The sequence below is a fragment of the Argentina silus genome, assembly GCF_951799395.1.
Source record: "Argentina silus genome assembly, chromosome: 9".
In the NCBI taxonomy this organism is placed as follows: Eukaryota; Metazoa; Chordata; class Actinopteri; order Argentiniformes; family Argentinidae; genus Argentina; species Argentina silus.
Genome location: NC_139663.1, coordinates 12,281,489 through 12,305,402, shown reverse-complemented (window position 1 = coordinate 12,305,402; position 23,914 = coordinate 12,281,489). Strand labels below are relative to the sequence as shown.

The following is a 23,914-nucleotide window of genomic DNA, read 5'->3' as shown; positions in this document are numbered from 1 at the left end:
ATAACAATGGACAGTGGACACCATGTGGTCCCATTTAGCTAATGCTCTATCATTCCTAGGACAGTACAATAATAGGCACAGATAAAACGAAAGTGGAACGGTTGGTTTGCTCTCATTTACACTATATGTATATACTTTACACAATGCTTTCACCTTGTGTCATAAAGTCAGTACCTATAACAATGGCACAACCTTGATGGAAAATACTTTAGAAATGTATGAAATAAATAATATGTAATACAGTGATGATTAAGTTCTGAGAATGCATGGCCTCAGGTATAATTAAGGACGTGGTCTGAGCATCTTACAAAAGTATTTCGTTAACAGTTAAAGGGTCGGGCAGATCCTTATCCCGCAAGGCATCTCACAAAGTAGGTGAGTCACCTAAACAGGCGGACCTGTGCCCGTTCAAAAATTCATCTCGCATGTTTGGGCGAGGACACGGGCGTCACCCCGCGTCGTTATTTTCCTTACTCATCAGTTTAAGGCATAACCAATCGATGGCCGAAGACATGCCTATGTCCCGTTGGAAAGTTGTTTATGTCATGGTGTTCACCCGGTCAGTGAATTGAGAATAGAGAAGTCGTCTGTTTCATTATTATTTGTTATGTTTACATTAAAAATGTCATATGTTTTTAATTATTTAGCATAAAATATTATTTTTATATTATAATTGGTACTTGGTTTGCAGTGTTTTCAATGAATATTGGGCGCAATGGTTCATGGGAAAAGCATGACGTCACATTTATATCTGTTGGGGTTTTTTTCTTTGTGAAAAGCAATCGATTGCAGAGGTCTAAAATTATAAAATGGTTTTGTGTTTAATATTATTTGTTTAACGTTTTGAGCATTTCCAATGACATTGATCTGATAATTTACTGATTGCAGGTAATTCCTGATGTTCCCTGGCAGAATAGACCACAAAGAAAACTCTCTGCCTGCAGTTATGCATATGTATTTAATATGATCCACTCTGATTTAAGATCTTAGAGTTACTAGCAAGGGTAAACTGCATACAAATATATGCCACGGTATATTTGTTTTATTCATAATTTTTCTCAATATATTGATGGCAAGGAGTCATTCGACAAATGATTATCGATGCCGTCTGTTTTGACCCAACGTGACCTCCGTAGTCTCATTTTCTACCGTCCAGGACCCGTCTACAGACTTCTGCTTCCGTCACGCACGCGCTAGTCAGTCAAGAAGATGGCAGACATTTCTTTGGACGAAGTGATACGCCGACGCGGTTTTAACGCAAAAGGACTCGTTCAAAGGTATTCAATTTGTAATATCTTAGTTAACATGTATTTTAGGAAGCTTATGGTGTATTTGGATGCTAACTGTGAGATTGAACCAAACGAGAAAATACATATTCCTGAAATCCCGTCTCAAGTCCTTTGAGGAGTCGTTCTACTGAAGGCCCGCCTGTTCTTAACGTTCATTGGATTACATCTGTTTTGTTCCGGCTTTCCCTGCAGCAGCTTTCTCCCCATTCGCTCCTTTCCTTTCATCAATTTGCTTCTCGGCTAGTTTTAACTAGCTCGCTAGCTAGCAGTAGCACTGTAACTTCGATTGAGCCAACTCACTGAAATGCGCTAAATGAATATTCAGCTTTTGAAAATGCAACATAGCAATAACCGAATAAGTTAATGTGTTCAATGAAATCACAAACAAACATTGTAAAACGCTGGGCGTATAGCTAGCTAACTAGCCAGTGAGCTAATAGTCTGCGTATTAAGAATTGAGATCATTAGCTAGCCGTACCAAACAGCTAAGTAGCTAGGCCATTTCAGTTTGCAAGGCCAGTAAAGAACCAAACAAACCACGCTCCAGCAATTAAATAATTAGCTACTTTTACTGCAGACTAGCTACACGTTCAGGCGCAAGCAGTTCTAATTCATGATATTTAAATCACAACCTGTTTGTTACATTGTGGAGAACACATACTGTCTGAACAACCAATACTACCCCCACCCCCCCTCTTCTCTTTCAGGCCTATGTTTGGTAGGGGTGCAGGAGGGGTCGGGAGGAAGTTTGATGCCCGACAGAAAATTGGGATGACTGATGTCCGACAGCGACTTGGTGGCGCTGGTGGAGGAGGAGGTGGGCTTGGAACAGGTAACAATCAAATTAGACATGTCTTTTCAAACAGCTGTACATATGTATGGAATGTTAAAGGGGGTGAAACTAAGTTTGCATTGTTAATTCACTCTAAACAGTCCTTGGAGCAAACCACAAGCTCTTGGACCAGTTTTGCTTTGTCCCAGGTCTTTGTGGTGTGACAACCTGCACCGGAGGTTCATGGGTTTATTGTTAAGACAGATAAAAACTAAGATTCTTAGAAGATAAAAGTTAGGCGTTTACCAAATAGAGAGTCCAAAAACCCTGAGTGAAGTTACAATTATATGAATACACAAAGAATGAGAGTTGCAGCTCTCCTAATGTACTCCCATGAAAACACCACCCCGCCCCAAGGCAATGTCAAGATAAGACTCTTGAAGGAAAGGTACAAAATAATGAGCAGAACAGTCTCTTTGTCAGAGTCCACCAGGGAAGCTGTACTCCCCAATCTTATCTTGTGAGAGTGCTCTGCAAAGCCTTGAGAAAACTTAACATAATACTTATATGCCATTTAGCTGACACTTTTATCTAAAGCGACTTACATTGCAGTGAGTGCATACATTTTTGTATATATGGTCCCAGCAGGAATCGAACCCACAACCTAAGCGTTGTTAGCGCCATGCTCTACAGACTGAGCCACAGAGGACCACAATACTTGAAACTTCAATACATGTTACACAGTTCACACAGTTTCTATGCAATCTATCAAGCCTGTTGCACAGTTTTTTTGATATGAGGAACCTTATTACTACTTGATGGACAGATTTGAAGTCAATGGAGGACATGAAAAAACAATTGCTTCGGCATATCTGGATGTTTTACTCTTTAAAGAACATTGCAGCACCATCCTCTGTTTCGGTTGCATATTATACCGTTATCATACCGTTACCACAGTGACAAACCTTTACTTATGAACGTCTATTATCGACCTGGACTCATAATCACAATCCCTCATAATCATACTCTCTTTTTCTCCAACAGCATTTCAGGTGAAGGATGCCAGAGAGAAGCTTGGCCAGAAGGATGCTCGCTTCAAAATCCGTGGAGGAGGAGCAGCAGCAGCAGCTCCCGGTGGGGTCCAGGACGCCCGCCAGATGATTAATTCTCGCAAACAGGGACAGAATCCATTTAATGTGGCCCCACAGACCATACAGCAGAAACCAGCAGCACATCTACAGACACACGTGCAGCAGATACAGATGCATGCCAACAACAACATTGCTAGTGTGAATGCCAGGCAGTTCACCCCCAATCTACAAGGACTGAACATTAGGGCTGGGGTCACGCCACAGCTGGGCGGCGTCCCCAAGAGGATGATGGATGCGCGTGATAGGCTGAGCCTCAAGAGGAGCATCGGAGGCACACAGACCCAAGGACTGGGAGGACTAGGGGGACTAGGAGCCATACCACCTATGAAGATCACTAAAACCATCCAGGTGAGATTGAGGCTGGCAGTTGGCTTTGGATTTAAATGGATAGTCACTACACGTCCGGGATCTGGGTTTAGCTGAATACGGGATTGATGGCTGAGTTAGACCCTTATGCTTCAGGATATTATGTAGCCTAATGGAAGGGTTTATCAGAAGTACGTTTGAATTCAGGAGTGGTCAAATTGAGTTAAAAATGAGTCTCTACATGTATTATTGTTACGTTTAAGAGTAATATTTGTCCCATTTTTCTGTTGCGTTTACCTTTCCCTCAACCCCAATAATTTCCTTCAACAGCAAAGGCCAGTAGGGATGTCTAGTGGGATCCGTATTAGCATGCCGAGCAGGGGCGGCCAGCTTCGCGACGATGATGACATACCTAGTAAACAGATGAAGACGACCACTGGCAGCAATATGCTGCAGTCACGGGTGAGCAGCCAATCCTAGTCTTACGTTGGACTACATCCCTCTGTCTTTCCCTTTCCCCTGTTACTTACTCTGTTATATGTTCTCTCTGATTCAAACCCTAGTTTCTCAGACACAGATTATGCCCAGTCCTGGACGAAATCACATTTTCAATGCAGGTTCTTCATGCAGTTTAATCATGTCTGTCCCGGAAACCAGCCCTTGATCACCTTGATACCATGACTGTCTCGGTGGCTCGCTGCCAGCACCCATCATCAATCACCATAAGGTTTCATCCCGCTCCCTTCTTCCCTGTCTTCCCAACAGCCTGGCACCATGGGTTCCTCTTTCTCCATGTCGGGCCCCATCACTAAAGTGGTAAAAAACGACGCGTACACGGCCCCCCGTCCACCGGTGCCCGTGGCGCCCACCAGACCCAACCCGAGTGCAGGGGCCGCCCGCTCCTCAGCGTCCGCATTACAGCCCGTGTCCAGGACCCTCCAGCAGGCAGGACCCGCAGGGGATGCCAGCCCACCGCCCGCTCCCCCTCAGGTGAGTCTACACGCATCCCTTCACCCAGTCAGCTACTTGACTGCAGCGTTAGATTTACATACGGTCAACTCGTTTCCCCATAAAATTGTTGGCAGCGTAGAAAGCCTCTAGCACTGAAACAGTAGACAACCTTTTTTATTATTATTGTGATAATGGGCACAAGCTTAATACTGCTTTTTAGGCTTTCTTTTTTAGGCTTATTTTATTTCTTTATATAGCAGGCCCTTCTTATGTCTTATTTGGCATTCTTTGTGTGTACTGTATTTGTGATTATGCATTGTGTTGATGCTCCCTTTTCCAGCCCACATTTAGCCCTCTGGAGGGGACCAAGATAACAGTTAACAACCTGCACCCCCGGGTCACTGAGGAGGACATAGTGGTGAGTGCCACACACACACACACACACAAAACACACACAAAACACACACTGCACCTCTCTTACGTTTAGATTCAGCCATCTCTGCATGGCTCTGTGCCAGACACTGTCCTTCTTATGATGCAAGCGTGATTCATTGAGCAGAACTGACCTTTTTCTCTCCGTTTGTGTTTGTGCGTTTTTTGTTCTTGTCCGCAGGAGCTGTTCTGTGTGTGCGGTGCCTTAAAGCGAGCCCGGCTGGTGAAGGTGGGGGTGGCTGAGGTGGTGTTTGTGAAGAAGGAGGATGCTGTGAGCGCCTACAGGAAATATAACAACCGCTGCCTGGATGGTAGGGGCCTGCCTACAGCAAGGGCAAAGATAATTTATGCTAAACAGGGTTTATTTTGTGCACTAGGCTCTATTAGGCATGCAGGTGATGATGATGAGGTGATTGTTGGAGGGCAACAGTTTTTGTTTTTTTCTAAAACCTTATTTTTGTTCTCTTCCCTAGGCCAACCTATGAAGTGCAATCTCCACATGCAAGGAAATGTCATCACTTCAGACCAGCCGATTCTTCTGTAAGTGTGTCTGTGCTTCATCTTAACGGCTCCATCTGTCAAAATCCCCCTGACTGCTGAAGTGTTAATCTAACATGTTTGTTTTATAGATTTTCTCTGCTTTTCCTTGCATAGACATTACAATCGTCCTGCTCAGGTTCCATATTGTATGTCGCATGAAACCTTACGTGGTTTTCCTCTGCTTTTTCCACAGGAGGCTCAGTGACACGCCAGGCAGTGGCAGTGGGAGGAAAGATGGTCTGCCCCTCTCCTTGTCTCGCCCCGGGGGCCGCCCCGCCTCCTCTCAGCCCACGCCAGAGGTGGACCCCCAGACCATCCTCAAGGCCCTGTTCAAGTCTACGGCCCAGTCCGCTTCCACCACCGAGTCCTCCGGCTCACAGGCTACAGCCTTCCGCATCAAGATATAATGTAGTGATACAAACAAAACACATTGACATCCACTCAGATACATGACACGTAACATACACATACTCAATTTTCACAAATTCCACCCTAGTCTTTGACAGACTGGCAGCCACAGATGACATGAAACATGTAACTTCTGTAAATTTGACAGATCAACAACAATTTGGAACTTGATTAAATTAACATACTGATGCCGTCATCCAAAGTTTTTAGAAAAGAGAAACCTTATTTGTTGTCAATGCATAAGTCACACACGTGTCTCGGAATGGACCAACTTGAGGCAATCTGATTTGTTGTTTTAATCGAATTTGATGGGGGAGAAAATTTAGAAACTGGACATTGATGGGAATTTTTGTGTCATGGTTCGCTTTTACTGTTCAAATAGTTCACATTGAACCCCTTGGAATCATGAGATTTCTTTTTCTTTTTGTTCTGGTTGGAGTTTTTACCTGCAAACAGAGACTCACAATGACTGAAACGTTCACGCCCTTGAAGATACTTGTACAGTTAACCACAGGCAACAACATTCAGTGGTGGTATTGGATGTAATAAAACATGTTTGTTTGTTTTCAGCATACTGACTTGTAGAAATGCTCATATTCCATTAATGTGGTATTTGGTTTGGCATTTTCCTCCTTTTTGTGACATACAGATTGTTCTGTGCTTATTCGTGGTTGTTATTTTACTTGGTTATTATCAGTTTTGGAGCAGTGAAAAGCAAAGTCATACTAGTTTACTGAATTTATGTTCAACAACTGTCTGTAAATTACTGTTTCTACTGCTCGTATGTTGGTTATGAAGGTATGGTAGTGAGGTCAGATCTCTGTACAAGTGAATTTCCGCCATTAAATATGTTGCTTTGTACAAAAAAGAAATGTGTCCAGACCATTATTGCCACTCATTGGTATTTTTTGCGGATAATTCTTTTTAGCCACGTGTATTTTTTTGTAGTTCTAATTATCAATGTTATCAAAGCTAGTCTACTTTATTGAGAAGATTGAATCGTTGTAAGAATCTTTTATATTTAGAGGACTGGATATATTTTACACTGAACAGAATGCTACCAGTGTTGATCAGTGATCCATACCAAAGAGAACGCACACTCTTCTCAACAGGACTACAATCACCAGGCTAACGTATTCCTACTTCCTGTGTGAAAGGTCACAACGAAGATGGCGCCTTCCAAGACGAAACATGCCAGCCAGGCTTGTGTTATTCCTGGAGGCTTTACAGGTAAAAGTAGCCGAAATCAGTAGTATACAATACCTTATATGATAAATTAATCAACGTTGTCCGATTGGAAAGCTCATTGTCTGGTTCATTAGCCCAACCACTATGACATTTTCGTACAATTTGTTTAATCGTCTCAAGCCCTATATAAACATCACGCGTGAGGCAGAATAGTGCCATAGATCATGATGCTTCGTGGACTTGTGGCATTAACTGACGTATGTTCTTAGTATGTACCTTTGGTTGCACATGAAACTCAACATTCTCGACGACTACTAACACATTGGTTAAAGCTAAGCACACACACAACAGTAAGTGAATATACTCACATAACAGCCTTCCTCATTTAACCAGCCACTCTGTCAGAAGACTCTAAAGTTGGACTTTTCTAGCAACCTTTTCAGCCAGATGCTTGTGTGTCACTGTATTCCTTTTAATGTGACTAAACCACTCTCTTGTCTCTCAGTGCTGTCCCTGAAATTCAGTTCAGACAGCGTTGCTCATCACAGTCTGTGCGTGAAAGAGCATAGAGTTCGGGCAGAGAAAACTGCACACAGACCCCTCGACAGAACACTGTTCGTTCTCAACATTCCTCCATATTGCTCGGAGGTAAGTGGTGTATAGAATGTCCATCACAATGATAACCTTCCTCTGCTCTGTTGCTCTCGTAACTATCCAACGCCTGCAGTGATGCCTTAAGCATACCCTAGCTGTATTACTGGTAGTTGAAGTCCCCACGGTTTGGATGGAAAGGAAAAACTCACATGAAGAAGTAAGATTTATTCTACAGATGTTTGGCCTATAAGAGGTAGCTTCACACCTGTCTCCCACTATCTTCCAGAATGTCATCAAGGACTTGTTCTCTCAGTTTGGTCATGCTCAGTCAGTGGAGCTGAGGGAGAAGCCAGGGTCTTCTGAACACACAGGACCCAAACTGGCCAAGTACTTCACACCAGCACAAAAGCAGGTATTGTACTGTAGCTTTGTCCTGAATCTGCAATTGGAATAGAGGACAGCAAAGCATTGTGTTTTAGATAAGATTATTGAAGAGCTGGCTCTGGTTCTCTGGATACTCCTATCTTTTTACATTCTCTTACAGTTGATTTCTACCTCCACCAGCCTCCCCTGTTCTCTTAGAGCTCTCTCTGTAAGCTCTCTTGTAAATGGCCATCTTCTCCTTCTCCTAAATGTCCTTTTTGTATTGAACATCTTGTTTTCATTTCTTACAGGGGTTCAGAGTGGGGTATGTCGTGTTTCAAAATGCCTCCAGTATTTCAGCAGCCAAATCCCACCCCAATGACGTGCCATTGGTTGTCTCCACAGAGAAGCAGCCTGTGAGAACAGGTCTACATAGTGAGTGAAGTTAACCAATCAAACAGTTGTATGTACGTCTGCTTGGATCTTGGGAGAACATAAGGGAAAGGAAGAAATTGCTGCTTGTGTGTCTTTTTATGCACGTCACTCAATCACTTATTCTCCCGTTTCGTAGAATGGATTAATCAATACAAAGCGTCGTTCGTTCAGCCAGAAAAACTTCAGGAAGCAGTTGACTCCTTCATGCAGAATTACGATAAGAGGAAAGAAGAGGTAAGATTCGCTCTCCATCACCTCAAACTCACTACCTCGCCTTTCTTCAGATATTTTTGGTAATTCTGGTGTCATGCCAGTGTTAACTGTCTCTTCTCTCCTCTGTCTCTCCTTTTCCCCCAGGAGGTGGAGCAACAGAAGAAGGAGGCCGAGGAGCAGCAGGAGGATGAGGAGGGCTGGGTGAAAGTCACAAGAGGAAACAAGGGGACCAAGGCCCGCCCCCACACTGAAGTAGGCAACCAGAAAGCTATGCTGAAGGAGAGCAGGAAGAGGAAGAGGAAGGAGCTTATGAACTTCTACACCTGGCAGCACAGAAACTCACAGAAAGAACGTAAGTTGTCATAGTTACTGTTATGCGATAGTAGCAGTAGCCAAACTTGTAAAGTATGACATTCAGAACATGTATGGTCAAGCATTGGTGCAATTCTGGTTTCACTGCTGCTAATCTCGCCCACCAGCCAGCTCTCTCTCTCTCTTTGTCAGGCACGAATTGTGCTAGAAATTCAAGCATGGGGATGAGGTTACACTGCTGATAATGTCAGTTACTGTCAGCACACTGACATTTTTATTTTCTCCTTCTTTTAGACATCGCTGAACTGAGGAAAAAGTTTGAGGAGGACAAACAGAGAATCGCTTTGCTCAGAGCCCAGAGGAAGTTCCGGCCTTACTAAATCAACTGCTCTCCTGAGTTCCCCTTGGTTCACCTGACCCGTTTTTTTTTTTTTAACCATATAACCCAACAGAGCTTTTTTTCTGCAATACATCTATTGAGTTTATTCTATTCTGATATGTCTTTTGTTTTGTCTTTACTCTGAATATTAAGAATAAATATGACTACCACTGATATTAGTCTTTATTGACTCTAGACTGTATGGTGTTCTGACACAGTGTAGTGATACAGCAGGGGAAGCTGGTGGAGGTAGAAATCAGAGGATGGGCTCATTGTAATGTATGGAATGAGCCCACCCTCCAATTTCTACCTCCACCAGCCTCCCCTGTGAGACAGATTGTAGTTATGAAGCTGTGAGAGAACAATCTGGTGTGGTAGGTGTACGTATTTACTTTTCAGGTAGAGCACTACCACTTGTGTACTGACCTTTAGTATGTGTACAAAAGTACAATAAAAACCAAACTGGTTTTTGAACATATTTCAAATTAACACTAATCATTTGTATGCTCATGACAAATACATTGTACGATGGTAGGTGAAATAAATTGAAACTGAGTGTGAACAATAGTTATTTATTGCGATTGTTCCGCCTGTTGGCTGGTCTCATTGTTCCTGGTTTCCATCCCTGCATTGCTGGCTTCCTCTTCTGCTGACTGAGGGCTCCTCCACCACACAGAGAAGAGGAGGAAGAATAGGATGAAAGAACAGATGGCAGAGAGAGAGAACACAGACACCTGAAACACTGAGAAATAGGGAGCGAACCAGAGAAAGGAAATGCATTAGTTGCATACTACATTGGATATTAATTTGTGTATAACTGATTCGTTTGATCATATTTCTTTGAATCATACTCCATGTACAAAGTGCCTGCATTACACTGTTGTGGAACTATAAAACCCAATAAACAAAAATATGGTTTTAAAAATGAATAATTTCACATCCCTCACAGCTATACATGAGCTCACCTGTATTCAGGTGAGACGACTCTGGACTCCCCTCCAGGTCAGGTGTGTTCTGATCCAACAGCAGAGGGCCGGCAGAGACCAGCTGGACCCGATCTGACCCAGACTCCCTCCTCTGCCGCTCACCTTCAGGTGCTGCATAGAGGACCAGATAACACGACTATTAGATTGAAAATATGAAATCGGTACACAAAGCTTAAGTGAATGTAAAACATATTAGCATAGCATCCTTCAGTTTGTGAGATTATGGGAATGCAGCAGCATGTACTGTAATGATACAGTTGTTGTGTTGAGACAGGAGGCTGGTGGAGGTAGAAATCAAAGGACGGGCTCATACAATGACTGGATTGAAACAAGATGTATATTAGTTGTAATAGTGAGATACAGAGACCACTCACAGGTAATGGAGCAGTCTTGTTCACATTCCACCTCCTCCGTACAGATCTCCACCCAGCAGTAGAAGTACATCTGAGAAGTTCAGCAGAAAACAAAATATATCATTATTATCCAAGATATGGGAATGAGTGAATGAATCCAGATGGAGACAGAGACCATAACCATAAAAACAGTCAGTCAGATGCCAGCAAAGTTCTCTATAGCAGTTAGCAAGTTTGCCACAATGACAACATCACAGGATACAATAGCTTTATTGCCCATTTGCATGGAAATGTATGTTGTGAAGTCGGCATACAAATACACAAAATCACTACAATACAACACTGGAAAGTAAGCACACACTATTCCAATGCATTTAACCCATTCTCCATTCTGACCAATGACCCATTGTTCAACAACCTGAAGTGTTTAGCACTCTTCACATAAACTGGGAGATGGATGTACCGTCTGGTTCTGATCTCACCTCCTCCACACTGGGCTGCCCAGTTGCAGGGTCGAAGAAGGCAAAGGTCTTCACATCGAACCTCCTGACCTGGGAGTGGGAGTTGGTCTTCCCCTGTGTGTGCTCAGGGATGGAGCTCCTCATGTTGTCCAGGAGGTTAGGACACCTGTCAGGGAGAATGACGGGGGTGGGGATACAAACCAATTATCAACCAGCTGTCACTCACTCAACCTGAAACAGGTTCACCAACCAATAGGGAAACATCTAAGGACTCGATGAGCAACTTTTTATTTTTCTATATACACTCACCGAACACTTTATTAGGAACACTAATATACTAATACTGGGCAGGGCCTCCCTTTGCTCTCAAAACAGCCTCAATTCTTCATGGCAATGATTCCACAAGATGTTGGAAACATTCCCTTGAGATTCTGGTCCATGATGACATGATTGCATCACGCAATTACTGCAGATTTTTCAGGTGCACTTTCAAGCTGTGAATCTCCCGTTCTACCACATCCCAAAGGTGTTCTATCGGATTCAGATCCGGTGACTGGGAAGGCTACTGAACTAATTATCATGTTCATAAAACCTATTTGAGACGACTTTTGCTTTGTGACATGGTGCATTATCATGCTGGAAGTAGCCATTAGAAGATGAGTAAATTGTGGCCATGAAGGGATGCATATGGTCAGCAACAATACTCAAATAGGCTGTGGCATTCAAGCGATGATTGACTGGTATTGTGCCAGAAAACATTCCACACACCATTACACCACCTCCACCATGAGAAGGTGTTCCTAAAAGTGCTCGCTGAGTGTAATTTTGTGTGTGTGTATATATATATATATATATATTTTTTTTTTTGTATTTTTTTATTACTTTTTTTTTTTTTTTTAAAAGAGACTCCCCTTTAGTATTTTTTCTATTTTTTTTTGACAGGAGGAAACAATAAAAGTATACAGAGATAGAGGGGTCATAGAAGGGCCAGCCAGACAAACTTCAAGAAGCAGTTGACTCCTCGCCCTGGATGAGCAACCAGAAGCTTCTGGGGTCTGGCTACCTCCATCTCACCCATCATAGAGCAGTGTCCACACTGAGTGTCTGGAGGCTGGGTAGGCGAAGCAGTCACGCACGCGCAGGGAGATGCTGGGGTCAGGGGAGAGCGGGGAGATGGACACCTCCACGTACGCAGGCTTACGCAAGGTGAGGGTCAGGGGCAGCTGGTCCTCGGGGAGGAAAGAGGTGAAGGACTCATCTGGAAAACAGATAAGGGTCAGGATGGTGAATATGGATGTCGTAAAGTTGAGAGATGACAAATCTGTGATGCTAAATTGCTTGCTAGGAACACTGTACCTAGACCTGGCGTATCTAAACTTGGTAAGGAAAATCTGGTAAGATTACAGTCTGTCAAGAAAGGCTTGGTCTATAGTAAAAACCACATTGGTCTACACAACCTTGTTGAGACCAGGCTTTCCTAGTTTGGAAAGTCTGGGAAAATCCTTGGCAGACAAAGGGGTGGAAACCTGTTTGAAATGAGTGACGCCTCACGACACGTCAAACCAGTCAAATACCTTGCTTGGGTGGAGCTAAAAAAAACAGAATGTAGTTTTTCCCTTCAGGTTTTCTAAAATGTTGCAAGGTAGCACAGGCAACAACTCTCTGCAAAACAGTCCTACCAGGTAGGAAAAGACGACGCCACATGGGCATGTGGGGGACAGTTCTTGGAATTAAATTAAATTGCGAGCACATTCTACCATCGCTCCGTCCAGTTCAATCCAAGCCAAAACGGCTAACCTAATATCCTCCAGACCTCCAAAAGAGGCATGAGAACAGTGTGATTTGGAGGTATGGCTGTGTGAGACTAGTCTACCCAGTACCTGTGGCTATTCTCATCTGCACTCTGACGGTCCCCAGTGCAGTAACAGGTGGGAGGTTGGTGGGGTATCGCAACTGCAGACCTTTGTGCAGGAGAGCTGATGCTTCGTATTGGCACTGGACCTGCAGACTGCAAACCCAGTTTCAGTACATAATAATAATTAAAAAATGCCATTTAACTGACGCTTTTATCCAAAGCGACTTACAATGCAGTGAGTGCATACATTTCAGTATATATGGTCCCAGCAGGAATTGAACCCACAACCTAAGCATTGTTAGCACCATGCTCTACCAACTGAGCCACAGAGGACCACAAATATAATTTCTGACTAATCACATATAATGAAGTTCTGAATCAAATATCAGCATTCATCTCAGGTATGGCAACATAGTGCAGACTTTACAAGTGAATAACACACAAAAAAGAAGACAGTTAGAAGTTACCTGAAGGGAGAATATTTGGCCACAGTTTTGGTTTGCCGCTCTTCAAGCTCCACCTCATAGCTTACCACATCGCCATTCACCTTTTCATATGAGACAAAGGAGATGATTTGATTTCAGTGAGAGATGCACGATTATTCTCTCTGGAAAGTAGGTGTTCTCTATGGAATGAAGAAGTATTTCATGGTTCTCCAAAGGCATCCTGACCAAATATACTGCTCTAGAAGGTAGGATCAACAGCTCAAAGTGTGAATTAGACCAACACAGACTCACCACCATCTTAGTGCCACACTCCATCACCCCAATTTTAAAGACAGCCGTATCTGCATTAGTAACAACAGGGAAGCAATGTGGTTGTCCCCTAACTACGAGGCTGCTGGGGTTGAGAGGGGGGTCTGTGTCTGCCGCCTTCACAGAGAACACAAAATGGCCATCTAGAGAACAGGCTGAAAGCAAAGGGAAGAAGTGGACACAGCATGAACCAGAATGCAGAGAAGACTTAAAAAAAAAAAAAGAAAAAAAAAAAGATGAAAATACCGACATCCTGCACCAATCTTACAGAAGCACTCACTTGTATAACTTTCATTTGTTATCACAAAAATTAACACTCCTATTAGTTATGTGGCAAAATACCAATTTCCTTACCATTCATCCTGTAATAGCAGGTTGAGTCATGATCATCATAACAGCATCCTAGTTTGAGACAGGCATCGCTGGGGACACCCTGGGGTCCACAGTCCACATGCAGAGCTCTCTGGGTGTTGCATTGTCCTGGCAGTACTGGAGAAAAGCATGTATTATTTGTGATTAGTCTTCACAAATGTTTCTATTTTCCCAAAACTAAACTGCTTTGTTAACTTTTATCCTATTAAATGATGTAGACCTGGGTCAAATAGAGTTTGATTGAGCTTGCCTGGACTGCCAGGTAGCGGTTGAACCCAGGTCTGGTACTACAACTCACCAGTGGGACTAATGCTGGGTTTCTGAACTTGCTTCTTGAGGGGGCAGCTAATATTAACCCTGTACCATTGTTCCCCTGCCATCAGCTGGACAACCAGAGATATGACCACTGTGTCACCCTACAGGTAAAACAAGCACATGGTATAGAACAGAGAGATAATAGTTGGTAAATATATGCCAATCAATGAACACACACACAATTTTCAATGCAAAGACCAACACTGAAGAGATTGAATTTTAGATAAGGCCTTATGTACCTGTGCATGTGCATAGCAGCTGTCATATCTACTGTAGAATGTGAGGGCACCGTTCTTCTCTCTGCCCCTCCTAACCCCACAATCCTCTTTGACTTTTGGCACAACCGTACTGATCCCAGACCTGTCTGAGTAGGCCAGAAGTAGAGAACAGCCACATTGGCACAGACCTGATCAGAGCCTTTGAAATACTTTTGAGTCATGAAGTGGATGGCGTGTTGTAGAAAAAGGTGATAGTTTAATTGAGAATGAGAGCAGAATTGAATAAATGTACAGCAAAATATTTACCGTGGCCTCAAATATAACGTGTCTAACCTTTGACAAGTAGACTGTGTCGAACCGCATGACCAAAAACGGCGCGTATTCTTCGGCTGGTGCAGGTGACTCGCGGTAGAGCATCTCGTGCTCTTGATTGAGGTGTACTCTGTTTCGCTGTTGGTGAGGCGCACGGGCAGCTTTGCGCAAAGAAAGCAACAATTATTAAAAATAGATGTTGCATTGTTAAAGGGTAATGCATTTTATTTGAGCTGTAGCGTTTTATTGAATTATTCACGATTGAGTGGTGTAATTCTGTGACTAATTAATTACACGGATTTTGGCCGGAAATAGCCTGATTGAAGTGATTAAACTACTCTGTTGCACGACATCGCACGAGACTTTGTAATTAGTATGATTTAAATCAGTAGTTGTGATGGATTATGATGGGATTAACTGATTGGACTGTTCATTACAAATTTAACAACTTATAAAAGATGTATTGACCAGTGATAACACATTAAATTGCCTGGAGTTGAGAGGTGGATCTGGTTGTCAGGAAATTATCTTAGATGCCGTTGGAATATCCTTAATTCATCCTTCCTCCCTTCTATACTAACACTGATTTGACGGACAGGTTATTGCAAAACAGTGGTCATCTACTAAACATTGTTCTTGGGTTGTCATGTAAATATGTTACTCTGTGCCCTAGGCCTACACCATATGTGTTATGCACACATGATTAGAGCAAGCCCCCTTTTGGTAGCCCTAGATGCTCACATACCGTGACAGTCCTTTAGTGTCTGTATAGTGTGCTGGTGAGTATATAACCACCACCAACAACGATATAAGCCTCTTCTGATAGTTTGTGTAGAACTTTATGACCATGGTGAGAATATGTTATTGTTCATTCCAAAGATCATCACTGATGCAATCAAGTGGAAGACAAAGTGCTCATCTTGACACATTTCAACTGATGGTGTTGGATTAGCTGAATGTTTAAGCATATGGGTGTTTTCTAATTTCTTTTTCAGCTCATTAACCATTTGGTTTTTTTCTCATTTCAGTTGCTTCTCTGAGAGGATAAAGTCATTTTATGCTGGTTGTTGGTCTACTGATGACATAAGAAATAATGGTGCACCAGCCCACTCCATTCTTCTGCAACATTTCATCAATCCTCACCATAAGCTCGCTGACCTGATTGCGATTACTTTTGTCATGGTTATTGAAGACATGACACCTGTTTCCACACTCTTGGATCAGTTCTCACACAACAGGATCACCTCGTTGAATATAAGAATCAATTAGCACATGTTGAAGCTCCTCCCCTCAGGTGAAAATGACACTGCAGAAGCTTTCAACTTTTTCCCCTTATATCTTCTTAATGTCTTCCAATGTATCTAGTTCCTTCTTTGTAATTCTTCCAATCTGCAGCACTAGTAAGAACATGTAGCAAGGACCTGGAGCTAAGAGGCTCATACATTTCACAATGTTATCTTGAACTGCGTCTTTGGTGAAAGCTTTGTCAAACAGGCCTGGGGTGTCGCCCCAATTGCCCTGAATTAAAAGGTCAGTGTGGAAGTAGTGCAAGGCACTGTGCATATATTATTAGGCAGTATGGCCATTTTCACCTCAGGGGCAGTAAATGAAATCACTACATAATGATAACCTCCTATCGTCCCTGTGGTAATGTTTGTACCCACCTAATTAAGACATAATCAGCCCTTCTTCTTCACTATTTATTGGACAACTGGGGTCACTTAATAATAATAATAATAATAATAATTTATTACATTTATAAGGCGCTTGTCATTATACAAGAATAATCATTATACAAATGCATAATCACTTCATTGCTAGGCTAATTCGAATGATCGACCCTAATTAATGCCACGCAGACACAAAGATGGATGCAAATATTTAGCTGAATTGGTTTAAATAAATGTGGAGATAATGGAGAGATTATATTATAATTGTTGACCTCTGCTGACAATAGAGGGTATGCCGTTCCATCAGTCATTGTGGCTAGACCGTGGATTTGCAGAAGGGATACTGATGACATAAGAAATAAAGGAACACCATTTAGATAATACTCAAGGCCTTCACGTTGTGTGTTTTTTCTACTCATCTTGCTTTAAATGTTACCATGGGCCCGATCATGAAGTCATACTGTAGATTAGGTGTAGTCGTTTTTTCCATGACACATATTTTGGCTCCACATGTTGAATTATATAACTATCTTATGCCAAAGCCACCCATTAGCACAGAACGGTTACTACACTGAAAACAATCTACTTAATCTCATTCAAACATGCCAAATTCTACTTGTACAAATATTACACACGAATCAATTCTCTCTCTTCGCGAAGACTTGTTGACACATTTTGCAAACAATGTTGCCAAACAAAACATTTCACATGGTCACGGGACAGCTGATCCTCTGACGTAACAACATTTGAGACGTTTTTGGGCCATCCCTCCTGTACAGTCTCAGTGTCCCTGTCTACGGAGCAAAGTAGACGGCTTTTTCAACATGGCTTTGAATCGAAATCATTCTCAAAACGGAGGGGTTTTGATAAACAACGGCGAGAGGTTAGTAAATAATAAAATTGCTGACAAGCTAGCCAGCCAGATAACATGTATTAGCAGGTTATACTAGCAAGCTAAGATAAGTCACGTAAGCAGCCAGTAGAATGCTAGCTACCTCGCTAGCTAGTGAATCGCACGTTGCGCCGCTAGCGGGTTAGAGCTAACTTAGTTAACTAAACTATGTGTGGTATGTTTAAACTTGTTGAATAATTAAGTGCCAGTCAGTAGATGGATAATATTGTAGCTAACTAGGTTTGGATTGTGTTAGCTAGTAGTCGCAAATAAGACGGGCCTATGGCATTAGCCAGCTAGCATAACAATAGCATAGCTTTGCTGTCAAAATGAAGGAACGAAGAAGTAACTAAATAACATCCTGTATTTGTAGTTACTTTAATTTACTAACTTACTTTTAGTTTACGAACTAACTGAACGTAGAACCCTACTAGAGAGGAAATAGTCTATCTATTCAGATTTCAACTACATTAATTTCTTGACATAATGAGAGTAACTTATTTACTCTGCTATAATGCTAATGCTTACTCATATACTGCTTACACTGCACTACTTATATTATACTGCACTACTCACTGCTCATATATTGCACTACCTGTAAATACTGTTCATTGCACTTTCTGCTATTTTGCACTTCTGGTTAGACGCTAACTGCATTTCGTTGTCTCTGTACTTGTACTCTGCACAATGACAATAAAGTTGAATCTAATCTAATCTAAAAAAGTTCTAGGGTTAGTACGTTGTTAACTAACCTGAGAGGAAGTAGCTAAGTATTTCACAAGGTGTGTTAACACATTTAGGAAGTTTCAGCTCTGCTGCCAGTAAAATATGTTGCCTTTAGTGTGGTTTACAATGTCCCTGGCCCACACACACTTCTGTGAAATTGCGTACAGTACTTTTCCTCAATGTGATACCTTCCCTATCTGTCTGAGTTCATTGTCTAAATGTATTATGCATCTACCTTAGTGTGCTGAGGGAATGCAAGAATGTGGAGCTGTCCTTCAGTGATGTCACCGGCAAGACAGATGCACTCAGGGGGACTAAAAAGGGCACTGTTTACCTCACTCCATACAGGGTACAGTATTTACATATTTTTGATGTACAGTATATCCATCTGTAAACTGAACACCACATTAGTTCTGTGTGCCTGATGGGATGTTGGAAGTCAACCCCTATTATCTGGATCGTGTCACATCCTTGCTCTCTCTGTCACCCTTTCTCTTTTACTCCCACTCTCCCTCTATCTGTCTCTCTCTCTCTCTCTTTCCCCCCCTCTCTCTTTCCCCCCCTCTCGCTCTCCCCCCCTCTCGCTCTCTCTCTCTTTCCTCCTCTCTCCCTGTTCAGTTGGTGTTCGTGTCCAATAATGCCAAGGACAGCCTGGGGTCTGTGATGTTCCCATACTACCTGATGAAGGGCTGCAGCATTGAGCAACCAGTCTTCGCCGCCAATTACATCAGGGGAACAGTGTCTGCAGAGGCTGATGGTATGGTGTTTACCATCCGCTCGACATTCACTCACATTCACCTTATGTGAAACCCTGAGGGACAGTATTATTTGAAGTACCTGTTTCAAATATTGAGTATTGCCTTACTCCTAATATTGAGTGTCAATAAGTGGCACCAGTAATGGGGTACCTGCAGAAATGACCCTCAAAGGCTAATTACACCACAGGCTCATCAATGTATTGACATGACCTTTTCTTTGGTTTCAGGAGGCTGGGAGGGCCAGGCCAGCTTCAAGATGTCCTTCAGCAGTGGGGGAGCCATAGAGCTAGGCCAGCACCTCTTCAAACTAGCAACCAATGGTAAGTGTTTTCTTTGTCACTCATCACATCTTTCCTTTCCCAGGGCATTTTTTCCACCATAAAGAACTCCTAGTAATAATTGAAAAGGTTTGCTATTTAATGGTTTTGGTCAAGTCCAGTCTGTTTTAGTACTAAACTTGGAATTAATTGTGTTTCAGCATCTCGTGGCCCTCCCGCTCAAAATGGGGGTGCCTCCTATGGCTACCCTTCACCTGGAGTAATGAATGGCTATGGCGCTCCAACTGCTCCTCAGAACTACCCCTATGCTCCCCCACCCCAGCAGAATGGATTCTACCAGGGTCCCCCCCCTCCCCAAGCCAACATGGGCTATCCCTACCCAACAGCAGCTGCAGGTTTGTTTTTTTAACCATATTGTGATTGATACGGATGTTTGTTTGTGTTATGCAGCAAGCTTATGCCATCGCTGTTAACGATAACAGAAAATATTTCAGACAGCTCGTTTGAGTATATGATGTTGATTGTCATTGATGACAGTATTTATTTACAACTGCTTCAAGTAAATATGTGTGTTCCCTAAGGCTGTTATAATGACACATTTATTTCTTCTCTCGTGTTCCAGGAATGTACCCATCTGCTCCTGCCTACATGGCCCCCCCTCCCCCCTACCCTGGACCCCCACAAAACTGGACTGCTCCCCCTCCAGGTCTGTCTCCCTGCCTCTTTCCTTTTTTATTTCTTTCTATTTTCTTTTTATTCGCTCTCTCTCTGGATGTCTGCATCACTGCATCTGTCTAATCCGATCAGTCTGCCGCAAAATGAGTCACATGACGCACGGTACCGAGAGAGGGGTGCTGATGTCCGATCCGGTACACGTCAAATTACAAAGGACGAAACAAACAGAAAATACCAATCACCCTTCGTCTCCTCTAACCTTATTATTACCCTTGATTTCAATGGAACAACCTTTTCTTGTAGTCACTCAGTAGAACTCGGTACACCTCATTGAAAAGTCAGTTGTGTGTGTGTGTATTTTAAGGTAGCGTGAGAAGGAAATGTGTCTTAAAGCATCATAGTGTCAGGATGTCTTGTCACGAGTATCCCTGTCAGTGACAGTAGATATGCATGCAATGTACTGTGTTCCATTTCTCCATACAGTATCATGTGTGTGGTTCTTCTCTCTCTCTCTCTCCCTCCCTCCTTCAGGTAACGCCAAGGCGGCTGAGGCAGCAGGCAGCGCTTATTACGACCCCAGTAATCCACACAATGTCTACATGCCCATGGTGAGTGACCTTTCATTTTCTTATTATAATGACCTCTACATGCTGAAGTGTCTGTCTGTGTCTGTGTCTGTGTCTGTGTGTGTGTCTGTCTGTGTGTGTGTGTGTCTGTGTGTGTGTGTGTGTGTGTGTGTGTGTGTGTGTGTGTGTGTGTGTCTGTGCCTGCAAGTGTGCTATCATTTTTTATTTTGTATTTATAACCGGCCTCTGTTTATTCCCTCGTAGGAGCAGCCTCCTCCCTACGCTCCTTACCCCACCAACTACCCCGAGAAGAAGAACAACTGAGACTCCACCACCATTCGTCTGATTACTCCCTAATTCCCCAAATAGATACAACTGCAAATGATAATGATGTTGACTATGATTTATTATTATTATAGACACTATAACTATAGACCACAGAAAAACATTCTATTCTTTATTTAGATAAAAGCAAGAAGATGTTGTTGGCAATTCAGAAATTCACTGGGATACAATGTCTTAAATCTTCAATTGTTTGAAATGAAAAGAGAGAATCTCCCCTGTAACCATTGAAGATGGATTATTTGACCCCCCCACAAACTTTATTTCAGTCCATATATTGCAGATTTGATAACTTTCACTTTACAAATAAGTATTTATGGTTTCCAGTGATCATGATGGGGCTCTCTCATTCTGTCTGTTAGACTGTGGGTCTGTCCTGTGTGAGTGCATCTTAACTCTGTCCTTATGAGTTGAAAAGAAATGTAAAGAAAATGGGAAATGTATAGGCTTGAGATATTTACTGCATTTTTAAAAGATAGAGGTTTATTACCAAAAACATTTTATAAACATTTTACGATTAAAATTCTAATATGCTTATTAACAATGACAATTTCTATTCCTACTGGTACAGTATTGTAAAGTATTTTTACATTCACGCTGAAAGTAATAAGTGATTCCTACATGTTTGTGTGTTGTCTATGTTTGTGGCAGAGAGCCTTGAGTGAAAGCTAGAATTCCCAGTGCTCTTAATGCACAACATACCTTCTGGCTTTTTACTGAAAGATGGAAGTGCATGTTGTTTGATAATGAAGTGCTTAGATAAAGCTTATTATGGTAATGTGCAATGTTCCTACATCTCGCAAGAAACATCTATAGAGCAAGAGCCTGGAGATTAAGGCTATTATGGGTTACCTGAAGAACCCTTTGCCCTAGTCTCAACCTTTAGTGTATTTATGAATGCAAAGCCAGCCTGAAACCAAAACCTGACTCTGTGTAATTACACAAGTGTGGAGTTACAAGGCCATGTTCTGGCATATAGACTGTAGCAGCTACTCAGTGCTTGCTTGCCTGCAGTTGTGACTAATTTACCTGTGAATGCAACTCATTTATTCCTGATGAAACTGGGGTGAAGTGACTAACAGACTGTATAATTGCTCCCTTCTCTGTGTGCGTAGAGAATCTTCTGGAAGACATTTTGCACTAGTTATTAGGATAGAGGTTTGGTGGGTTTGATCTTAAACTAATCTAATGTCTGTAATATCTTGTTTGTAAAATCCTATTCATTATATTGAGTTCCTTATATTGATTAAAAATTCTAATACTTAATTATAAATAAATGTTTATGTGAAACATATACCCTGACTGGCTTATGTGTTTTGGTTTCTGTATGCGTGCACTAAATCATTCAGATAATAGTACTTAACACATTTTTTGGAGAAGGAACAGATTTTCAATATTGCACAGACAATTATATTAGTTATATTGAATGACATATTTATTATGATATGAAACGCTATCAAATCCTGACGATATCTTCACTTCATATTTTCACAGAAAATCACACACTATACAGAGGTATTTCAAAATACAGTTTCAAGAATCATAATAAATAACATTACATTTCAAAGACTAAGCACAAACACACCAAAACATTCACTACACAAAACTGCTGTCTTGAACATTTTGCATGTCATAATCACTAAGTAAAGGATCTGATGTTTCTTATAATAACACTAATAGAGTTACTTGTTAATATCCCCATTTAACCATCCCACCCATGGATTCATACTAAGGAAAACATTTGACTATTACTACTCTATGGCTCAATTCCTATTTCTTTCCAGTCCCCTATTCAGGGGAAATGGAATTGTGCTTTACCTTTTTATATTCATTTTGATTGTAATTTTGTCTTAATGGAATGAGTTGAAGGAAAATGGAATTGTAATAAAAAATGACTTGTTTAAAACCTTATTGAATGTTCTTTGTTTCTGACCAATAAGAAGCAAGTTCTGTAGGGAGTGTAAATCCTTTAGTAAACACAATTCAGATAGAATTACAGTAATTCTGTCATTATACCAAATAAACACTGTCTGTCACCCAAATCCATTGAGCAGTAGTTTGTTTTTGTTCTATCATATGAAGTCACTCTGACCCACTCCCCGAGGCCACTTGTTATCCAGTCACCCCCCCACCCCTCCCCCCCTCCCCTTGACCTTATACAGCAGTACCTTAAAGTGGCTTCTTCCACTCCCCCCCTCGCCCCCGCCCGCCCGATCTGAGAGGCCTGGACAGGTGAAAGCAAATACCTTTTTGGGCCGCCATTTTCCTTTCACTTATCCTACATTTTTGGATCAAGTTGAAGATAGTACAGTGATCATTGTGGATCAGAGATGAAGAAGATTATGGAAAGGAGATGAGGGAGGAGAGGAGAGGAAGCCACTGTATACTGTTGGGACTCGCCTCTGATGTCTCACTTATGGCTCTTCCTGTATGAACCACACCTCGTTGCGTCGGCCGTAGGGTTTGAGTGGCGGGTCGTAGCTGCAGCAGAAGTACTGTTTGCGCTGAAAGGGGGCGGTCTCGCCCAGGGTTTTGGTCAGACGAGACGCTTCTGCTCGGTATTCACTCTCCCCTGCAAAGCCCCCAAACTGCCTGTGAAACCAGAAGAAAGGGGAGAAGAGAAACCTTAACTACATCATCCATAGAATTTATTAAGAAAATGTATAATTGGAACTATGAGAGCAGAGTGAGAGTATTGATTATTGAGAGGTACTTCTCTGAATCTCCAGAATGTCCATAAGCCAATTAAAGTGTGTTCTTGTGAGAGAAGGGGAGAGAGAGATAAGACTATCTGTAATATTGAGACACCCACAATGCGTAGACAGTCATGCCCGGTCTATCCTCGATCCTGACGCCGGTGTCGGTGGGAGCAGGGGGGCTGATCTGGTAGTTGGACGGGATCTTGAGAGCGACAACCAGACGGCGTGACATCACACCATCATCTCTGGGATACACTGTGATGGTTATCGGTGCTGTTGTTCCCATCGCCTCGCCTTGAAAGACAGATGCAGAGGACACATAGAGGAGATGGCACGCAGGTAGCACGC

At 42.3% G+C, this 23,914-nt stretch overlaps 5 protein-coding genes across 6 annotated transcripts in view; 3 read left to right on the top strand and 2 right to left on the bottom strand.

Annotated features, from left to right (window-relative positions):
• The first annotated feature begins 1,173 nt into the window (after positions 1 to 1,173).
• On the top strand, positions 1,174 to 6,711 carry poldip3 (polymerase (DNA-directed), delta interacting protein 3). Its single transcript, XM_083677583.1, has 9 exons — positions 1,174 to 1,277; positions 1,997 to 2,121; positions 3,106 to 3,560; positions 3,849 to 3,980; positions 4,284 to 4,508; positions 4,810 to 4,887; positions 5,083 to 5,212; positions 5,375 to 5,441; positions 5,635 to 6,711. The coding sequence occupies exons 1-9, from the start codon at positions 1,210 to 1,212 to the stop codon at positions 5,846 to 5,848; spliced, it is 1,494 nt and encodes a 497-aa protein (XP_083533709.1). The 5' UTR covers positions 1,174 to 1,209; the 3' UTR covers positions 5,849 to 6,711.
• A 307-nt stretch (positions 6,712 to 7,018) lies between these two features.
• Positions 7,019 to 9,505, top strand: rrp7a (ribosomal RNA processing 7 homolog A; the record flags this gene model as incomplete). 2 transcript variants are annotated; one of them, XM_083676760.1, is made up of 7 exons in its annotated part: positions 7,019 to 7,079; positions 7,543 to 7,685; positions 7,918 to 8,043; positions 8,306 to 8,429; positions 8,566 to 8,663; positions 8,787 to 8,994; positions 9,249 to 9,505. In XM_083676760.1, 7 exons carry the CDS (start codon positions 7,019 to 7,021, stop codon positions 9,332 to 9,334), a joined length of 846 nt encoding a protein of 281 aa, XP_083532886.1. In that variant the 3' UTR covers positions 9,335 to 9,505. The 2 variants fall into 2 exon arrangements, with proteins under 2 accessions (XP_083532886.1, XP_083532887.1); XM_083676761.1 differs by lacking the exon at positions 7,019 to 7,079 and adding an exon at positions 7,153 to 7,387.
• Positions 9,506 to 9,905: 400 nt separating this feature from the next.
• On the bottom strand, positions 9,906 to 15,809 carry LOC310809305 (zona pellucida sperm-binding protein 4-like; the record flags this gene model as incomplete). Its single annotated transcript, XM_083676501.1, has 13 exons — positions 9,906 to 10,075; positions 10,299 to 10,430; positions 10,694 to 10,763; positions 11,155 to 11,299; positions 12,208 to 12,391; positions 13,014 to 13,141; positions 13,456 to 13,535; positions 13,726 to 13,898; positions 14,098 to 14,232; positions 14,414 to 14,531; positions 14,670 to 14,794; positions 14,982 to 15,121; positions 15,706 to 15,809. 13 exons carry the CDS (start codon positions 15,807 to 15,809, stop codon positions 9,906 to 9,908), a joined length of 1,704 nt encoding a protein of 567 aa, XP_083532627.1.
• A 1,588-nt stretch (positions 15,810 to 17,397) lies between these two features.
• wbp2nl (WBP2 N-terminal like) lies at positions 17,398 to 22,161 on the top strand. Its single transcript, XM_083677792.1, has 8 exons — positions 17,398 to 17,513; positions 18,489 to 18,597; positions 18,867 to 19,005; positions 19,234 to 19,326; positions 19,485 to 19,679; positions 19,907 to 19,990; positions 20,491 to 20,567; positions 20,790 to 22,161. The coding sequence occupies exons 1-8, from the start codon at positions 17,455 to 17,457 to the stop codon at positions 20,847 to 20,849; spliced, it is 816 nt and encodes a 271-aa protein (XP_083533918.1). The 5' UTR covers positions 17,398 to 17,454; the 3' UTR covers positions 20,850 to 22,161.
• Positions 22,162 to 23,281: 1,120 nt separating this feature from the next.
• The window catches only part of LOC310809085 (heme-binding protein 1-like), a gene marked incomplete at both ends in the record, with an annotated part of 5,193 nt that continues 4,560 nt past the window's right edge, over positions 23,282 to 23,914 (bottom strand). Inside the window, 2 exons of the mRNA XM_083676238.1 lie at positions 23,282 to 23,459; positions 23,680 to 23,860. Of these exons, the coding sequence (XP_083532364.1) occupies positions 23,282 to 23,459; positions 23,680 to 23,860 (359 nt within the window). The remainder of the gene's footprint in view (positions 23,460 to 23,679; positions 23,861 to 23,914) is intronic.

Coding starts and splice junctions, on each gene's coding strand:
- poldip3 (XM_083677583.1), top strand. CDS start 1,210: ATGGCAGACATTTCTTTGGACGAAGTGATACGCCGACGCGGTTTTAAC. Junction 3,561..3,848: donor AGATCACTAAAACCATCCAG/GTGAGATTGAGG, acceptor TTCCTTCAACAG/CAAAGGCCAGTAGGGATGTC. Junction 5,213..5,374: donor TAACAACCGCTGCCTGGATG/GTAGGGGCCTGC, acceptor TCTCTTCCCTAG/GCCAACCTATGAAGTGCAAT.
- wbp2nl (XM_083677792.1), top strand. CDS start 17,455: ATGGCTTTGAATCGAAATCATTCTCAAAACGGAGGGGTTTTGATAAAC. Junction 17,514..18,488: donor TTGATAAACAACGGCGAGAG/GTTAGTAAATAA, acceptor CATCTACCTTAG/TGTGCTGAGGGAATGCAAGA. Junction 19,991..20,490: donor CTGGACTGCTCCCCCTCCAG/GTCTGTCTCCCT, acceptor TCCCTCCTTCAG/GTAACGCCAAGGCGGCTGAG.